This window comes from Nicotiana attenuata, chromosome 5 (genome assembly GCF_001879085.1).
Source record: "Nicotiana attenuata strain UT chromosome 5, NIATTr2, whole genome shotgun sequence".
In the NCBI taxonomy this organism is placed as follows: Eukaryota; Viridiplantae; Streptophyta; class Magnoliopsida; order Solanales; family Solanaceae; genus Nicotiana; species Nicotiana attenuata.
In genome coordinates, this window is record NC_031993.1 from 52,438,952 (window position 1) to 52,445,965 (window position 7,014).

General features: G+C 36.0%; 2 protein-coding genes across 4 annotated transcripts; one reads left to right on the plus strand and one right to left on the minus strand.

The window, feature by feature from the left end:
• Window positions 452-1,721, plus strand: LOC109225849 (ras-related protein Rab11C-like). Of its 2 annotated transcripts, none has more exons than XM_019390637.1 (3): window positions 452-562; window positions 707-921; window positions 1,063-1,721. In XM_019390637.1, exons 2-3 carry the CDS (start codon window positions 757-759, stop codon window positions 1,540-1,542), a joined length of 645 nt encoding a protein of 214 aa, XP_019246182.1. In that variant the 5' UTR covers window positions 452-562; window positions 707-756; the 3' UTR covers window positions 1,543-1,721. The 2 variants fall into 2 exon arrangements, with proteins under 2 accessions (XP_019246182.1, XP_019246183.1); XM_019390638.1 differs by having other exon boundaries at window positions 459-562; window positions 728-921.
• On the minus strand, window positions 1,818-6,702 carry LOC109225848 (protein DA1-related 2-like). 2 transcript variants are annotated; one of them, XM_019390635.1, is made up of 12 exons: window positions 6,538-6,702; window positions 6,224-6,360; window positions 5,917-6,004; window positions 5,665-5,794; window positions 5,188-5,308; window positions 4,975-5,058; window positions 4,302-4,421; window positions 4,000-4,212; window positions 3,865-3,927; window positions 3,632-3,747; window positions 2,865-2,923; window positions 1,818-2,537 (listed from the first exon to the last, which is right to left on the minus strand). In XM_019390635.1, the coding sequence occupies exons 1-12, from the start codon at window positions 6,674-6,676 to the stop codon at window positions 2,218-2,220; spliced, it is 1,590 nt and encodes a 529-aa protein (XP_019246180.1). In that variant the 5' UTR covers window positions 6,677-6,702; the 3' UTR covers window positions 1,818-2,217. The 2 variants fall into 2 exon arrangements, with proteins under 2 accessions (XP_019246180.1, XP_019246179.1); XM_019390634.1 differs by having other exon boundaries at window positions 6,224-6,384.

Sequence of the window (7,014 nt, forward strand, 5' to 3'; positions counted from 1 at the left end):
CTGTTTGTTTGGGTCAAACAATATTATTTATCATTTCAGACGTTGTATTTAAAAATCCTTAGATACTCATACACTCAGCGACACGTGTCCCGATAAGTTATTAGATGGATGTTTTGGCTTAGACTCGTTATGTAGTTCTGAGTTTACTCTTTAATATGAAATCATGTTGTTTTATTTTAGTCTTATTATTCTTTTATTATTATTCAGTGCCGGCTTAGTTAGGAATTTGGGTCGTGATACATATTTTCTGAAAATAATGAGTATTCAAAATGAAAATTATATTTTTTAATTTTTTTTGAAGAGAATAAATGTTGGTTAATCTTGTGGATATTCAACCAAGAAAATAGAAGAAAGAAAACATATTTGAGCCCAAAAGGGCAGATTAATAATACAACGTGGGAAGATGTATTGGTTATAGCCATTCAAGTTCCTATTTGTTCGGCTATATTTTTATTCATTTGGATTCAGGACATTTACAGAAGTTTTGATGTCCTGCTCTTTCATTTCAGTTCTGATTATTTGAAAGTTGTATTTTTCGTGGACAATTTAACCTATAACCTTGGTGAGTTTTCTTTCTCCTCTTTCTGTTGAAATTATTTCCTAGTCTTGACGTTAGAATGGCAAAATTTGGTGATTCCTGTTTGAAAATTCCTTTGGTTTCTTAAGATCATAGCGATGATAGCGTTGTTTAAATAATGTCATCCAGATTTGGCATTTACATTGATAGGTGAATGTGGTGACTAGAGGGAAGTAGAAATGGCGTACAAGGTGGATCATGAGTATGATTATTTATTCAAGATTGTATTGATTGGAGATTCAGGTGTCGGAAAATCTAACATTCTTTCCAGATTTACGCGAAATGAATTCTGTTTGGAGTCTAAATCCACCATTGGCGTCGAATTTGCAACTAGGACACTTCAGGTTAGTTTCCAATTCTCTAAGTTCATGCATTTCTGAACCTTGTATTTCATGGATTAAGATATGATTATGTGCAATTATATTTTGCTAATTAGTCTACCACAATTATGCTTAATTAATAAAAACGTGCATTGCATGGCGCAGGTAGAAGGCAAGACAGTAAAGGCACAAATATGGGACACAGCAGGGCAAGAAAGGTACAGAGCAATAACAAGTGCTTATTACAGAGGAGCCGTGGGAGCACTTTTAGTTTATGACATAACAAAAAGACAAACTTTTGAAAACGTGCACCGATGGCTTCGCGAGCTCAGGGACCATGCTGACTCCAACATTGTCATAATGATGGCTGGAAACAAGTCGGATTTGAACCATCTTCGAGCCGTTCCAGAGCAAGACGCAAGGCTCTTGGCCGAGAAAGAAGGGTTGTCATTTCTTGAAACCTCTGCATTGGAAGCTTTAAATGTTGAGAGGGCGTTCCAGACGATTTTGTTGGATATTTATCAGATAATGAGCAGGAAAGCTTTAGCAGCTCAAGAGGCAGGTGCTATTCCTGGTCAAGGAACTGTCATTAAGGTTGGAGAGAATTCTGGCAACTCCAACAAGAAACCATGTTGTTCTAACTAAAAACTGGGATTGTATTATTTAAGAGTAGATTTATATGTGTAAGAGTTGAATTGAGGAATGACATATAGGAATCTTATGCTGCATAAAATTAATTGTAATTAAACACAGGTAAACTTTTTGTAATACTTTTTGACATTCTGAAGTATGAAAGATTTTTGCTGTAGTAGCTTATAACTCAAGTGAAGGTCCTGATGGACAAGCAATCAGTTTTCGGTTGCTTCTTAATCCTGTATTTCAATGTGGTCAATATTTCTATAGTATTTTCACTCAAAAAGTAAAACAAATGAATTACTACATCTTATTGACATCATGCAGAGCGTAAAAGCTTTTTAAGGAGTGGTTCTTATGAATCTGTCGCCTGGCTTGTTGCAAAGTAGGATTTCAATTTACAACAATATTTGCAGGAAAGTAGGAAACATTTCTGGAGCATTCAAATTCAATTTTTATTGCAGTTAAAGTGCAGCAGTCTCCGATAAATGTTACATTCTCTTCTATTTCTCATTGTGGCATATACTTCTCTTTGGGACTGAGCATCCACAGATGAATCCCATAAAAAATGAGGGGAGCAAATCCAGCTTTGCAAGATCTATGGGCAGTCAATTCAATGACTTCTGAATTGCCATACAGCAGAAGAGACCTTCAACAGCCGCGGCAAGAGATGTTACAGTGATGGTATCATAAAGGAAAACTTCCTGTGAGGTAAATGTGATCCAATGTACGTCTTAAACCATACTTATTCACGGCTTCGTTAGCAGCTCTAAATCCTCCACCATATGCTGGAGAAGTATCATGGGCAATCTGGTGCATGAAAAACTCACCCAGCTTATTCTCTACTCCAGACTTAACACCTTTCTTGGATGATGACAATGACGAGGATGAAGCAGTTGACGTGGATGGCATATCTCTCGATACAGGCATTACCTCTGATTCCAGCCACATGTAGGAAAGCATTTGGCAGATTCCTTCTTCTACCTCAAGGCTGAGATTACGGAATCCTGCAAATAATTAATCAGGTTCAAACTTATATTAGCTGCAGAGGCTAATCCAGGAACTAGAGTTAGTGGATTCAGAATGAATGTGATCTTATTTTATGTATTACACGTTTTAAATGTTTTTTGCACATATAGACAGTTTGCGCCAAAAGCAATTAGTTTAGTTGAACTCATAGAACCCGCTCTAATGATTAGCTGGTATCAAGCATCATGAGAGTTTGATAATGAACCATCTGGCTATCTTTTTATATTTATTTTCTTGAAGATTATATACATCTCCAGAATATCTGCTGCAAGCCAATGTAGATAGAAATTCAGGATCAAAATTACCTTTTAGACGTAACCACGCATGCATTAGTTCATGAGCAAGAATGGCACCAGTAAGTAGTCTGCAGATAAAGAGATATAGTGAGTCTATCTGGCCTTCCATAATCTTTTTAGAAAGCATCGTCACTGTTAAACAACGGTTACAAATATACAAAACAAAAACATTGTCAATAGGATATGCCAGGAATAGCACAAGAACAGTGTGTCTGTTTCACTTGACTGGTTATTTAGGAGTGATTTCTTTTCTCACATATGAACTCTTCTTTCTCGTCATCAGTTTAAAGTGTAGATTATTTACCTTTTCACTCTGCTTCTAGAAGAACGCTAACTCGATACATGATAAAAACACATTAAAGACTTTCATTTTGTTCATTTAGAAACTCTATCTCATATAGGCAAACCCAACTTGTTGAGGACTAAGGCGTAGTTGTGGTGGTTATTTGGAAACTCGACCTCCTCTTTTTTAGAGCCTAAAATGTTTAAATTGGTGTATGATCACATTGGAATATAGAAATGGAATTAAAGTTGACAATTTGAAGGTATATGTGTGTGAAGACAACAAGCTACCTTCATAGACATTGAATTGAAAAAGTTAATCGAATGTCATAATAAGTTTGCTTTCTTTAATTCCTGATCTTTTGAGTTGATTCCTTCTCCTCTAGTCTTGTTTGGCGAGGAGGGTGCGCCACATTCCACGTAACACTTTTCGATCTTTTGAGAATTATGTTAGAATAAAATAAACTGAAAGTAATTAACACAAAGAAAGTTACCTTGGGAGACCAAACAACACTAGAATAGCTGTAACTTCACATTTTCTAGTTAGCTTCTGAGGGTGTGTTCTGATTCCTACTACTTCACGACCACCCATTCTTGGCCTTTTGAGTATCTGGACATATGTTCAATAAGATGTCATAGCTCGTATTGCACGTTTCAATAGGTTACCTAGAGATTTGACAGTTCTAATCTAAATTGAAAATTGATTTCAAGTAAATGAAGAGCTTACACTGGTGACTGTCTGCTCTTCTGATAGGCATAGACCTCTCGTTTCAGGCATATGATGAAAACCCTACAAAAAAATTACAGTCAGAAATTTTCCAGACTAAAGAACAGAAAAACTACATTATGAAGTCACTCTTACATGCTTTTCCCCTTCAATGGCTTCATTAAGTGCTTGTCTTTCAACGAGAAGCATAGGAACTTGCTGATCTATTTTCATGTTCATGCCTTCATAATAGTCTCTGATTGAATGGTAAAGCGGTTGGCAGTCCCCGGTATCCATGATAGCAGATTCCATGCACTCTAAACATAAGCTCCTACTGTCCCCAAGCGATATATATCTTGCATTCCACGGCTTAAAGAAGATAAGAACAATATCAGCGTGAAGCATATTAGCTGAATGATAGGTGATCCAACATGTTTGATTTCAGCTGATAATCATACCTCCAGACGTTCACAACTACAGCATCGTTTTGTGACATCATTCTCATGTGAAGGACAATATTTCTGAGACCAAAACGGATGACATCTATACTCAATCAAGCCTGCTGCATTTGTTGGGATCTGAAAATGAAATGGTGGATCGTAAAACAAATTACTGCATGAGGGATTAAACAGTGAGAAATGATACTCCTTTCAATATTTGTCTGTAAGTATATTTCAAATTTCATGAAATATTTCCAATACTTAAAAACTGCTTCACAAAAGATAGGATGCAATTTTTGGTGACCACACAAAAAATGGCACTATAAGCTGGTTTCTAATCAGACCAAAAGTATTGCAGAACAATTTGACAAAAGATAATCTATGTAAAACATCTCTTTAGGCTGGTGAATTAGACAACACTTTTACTCAAAGACGAAAACAGAATGCATCAATGGACATAATAATGACAGCAAGCGATCGATGACAATCTACGGGAACTTCAACAATCATGTGCCAGTACTGTATATGCATTTTTCTGTTTGACGAGCAAGAATAAGTATTATCCTAACAGAACATGCAGGAGAAGCTTAGATCTGCAGATGCAGTCAAGATTAAAACCTTGAAATGTAAATTGGATTTGTGATGAGCAATTTCCATTAACCAACTACATGAAGAAGCACCATGTCCTTACAAATTGGTAGCAAACTTCACATTTGGGGTGAGTCATTTCCCTGAAGCATGATTTGTGATAATAATTGTTCCCTGACAAAGAAAACTTGAATCAACAAAGAAACCAATGAGCTAAACACAAGAAAAGTTTCAAAACCATTAGGTCAATTGAAATTACAAGTTTAATTCAAATTTCTCCTTGAGTGATAGTTAGAGAGAAAGGACAAGAATGTACCTCATATTCAGTAATTGGATAACCACAAGCACGACAACGAAAGCAATCTGGATGAAAGAAAGTTCCCATGCATCCCAAATAATTGCCAGAGCCAATATCCCCATGGCAGCCACTACATATTCTGCAAATTATAAATGTGCTATATGTTCATCCGAAACAATCAGCAGTTTTCAACAGATATTCCTTCGAAAATTTGTTTGGATTGTGCATATTAATTCAGGTCTTAAATTTGAATTTTGTTCATTCTCCATTTTTCAACAAAAGACAGATTGAAGTTTTCATCTATAATATGTATTAGCATGCGAGAGTTTCCATTTTCAGATAACACTTTCTCAGTAACACATCTTGAATTTGATGCCCCATGAATTTACCACTCTAAAAGGCAGCCTTCTATGAAATAGATAAATAAATACTATAATTAAGCTGAATTTCAAATGACACAATGCACAAGAGGATATCTCAACAAAATCCAATTACCTATAACTTGTGGGATTATACGCCCAAGGTGCATATAAAGGAGCATAAGAAGGCGGATATGACGATGAAGTAAGGTCATGGTTAAGTGAACTTCCTACATCTTCATCATTCTCAGTCCTCCATTTGTATCCTGCAAAGCACACAACTGTCAGTCTTAACCATAAAAGAGTGAAATTACTCATATAATAAGCCAATAGAGAACTGAACAAGGTAAATAGATTCTATATACAAATAAAAAATTCTAATTTCCACCTGGTCTTTTCAAATCTTCGGCCAAAGATAATGCAGTTGCATTTTGGTCTAGTTCCTCTTTTTCTGTACTAGCCCTAGAGCGATCATCCTGATGAACTTTAAAATTGCGTTAAGAAACATTCAATCAGAGGAGCATGAAATGCAATTTAAAACGACAGAACAAAATTCAAGAACAGATAGCTATGAGTAAATCTGTCAGATGTTAAAAATAAGGATAAAGCCAAAAAGGTTGAGTCATGACTGGTAGAATTTAACTTCTAAAGCAGCCAAAATTCCTGAATTCAAAATGAAAAGTTAAAAAAATTACCAATGATCTGACTGGAGCACGCCATACCATATTTTCATCTTCTAGAAACTGGGGTTGACGTCCACGTGGCGATCCCCTATTACATGACCCACCCTTGAAAATCCTAGTCAGCCATTTCATAACCTTTGACTTTCTCTCTGCGTATGAAGAAACAAACTGACCTGCTTTAAACCCCATAAGAATATCAACAACAATAACAACAAAAAACCGACTTTTTTTTACATAAAAAAAAACCAAGAATCATTGTATATATACTCAAAAAGGTATACGTTAAATAGCAAAAAAGTCAAGTCTGGGAACTTTTGAAACATTACCATATATGCATGGCTGAGAAAAATGGTTGATATTTGAAGAAGACATGGGAAGAACTAAGGTGTGTATTGATAGAGAGAGAATGGTACGTAATGTAATGGAAAAGAAGAGAAGGTGGAGGAGAGAGAAGAAGAATGGCATGATTGATAAAAGGGTACGTAAGTTATAAGAGAAAGAAGAGAATAATTGAGAGAGAGAGAGATTCTTGGCTTGGGAGAAAGAAATAAAGGCTGGGGAGAATCTGCTGAGGCGGATCGTGATGGAAAGGGAAGGAGAAAGGCAAAGATAAACGAACTGGCATATATACATGCAGTTTATATTTTGGACGGCTCAGAAATGGAGTATGAGTGAAGCCTTAAGAGAACCCATATATATGAAATATGAAATTCTCAGCATTCAAGAATGTCTCTTCTTCCTGTTAGCATTTTCGAAAGTTGGATGCCGGGGAAAAGGATGTGCTTTTTACAAGTGCGGTTTCT

Bases quoted from the DNA above. Each gene is read 5' to 3' on its own strand.
- LOC109225848 (XM_019390634.1), bottom strand. From the start codon at position 6,676: ATGCCATTCTTCTTCTCTCTCCTCCACCTTCTCTTCTTTTCCATTACA. The intron at 5,059-5,187 runs GTACATTCTTGT...TGTTGATTCAAG, and splicing joins ATCCAATTACTGAATATGAG to TTTTCTTTGTCAGGGAACAA. The intron at 2,924-3,631 runs GTAACTTTCTTT...CTTTATCTGCAG, and splicing joins GTGTTGTTTGGTCTCCCAAG to ACTACTTACTGGTGCCATTC.
- LOC109225849 (XM_019390637.1), top strand. From the start codon at position 757: ATGGCGTACAAGGTGGATCATGAGTATGATTATTTATTCAAGATTGTA. The intron at 922-1,062 runs GTTAGTTTCCAA...TGCATGGCGCAG, and splicing joins TTGCAACTAGGACACTTCAG to GTAGAAGGCAAGACAGTAAA.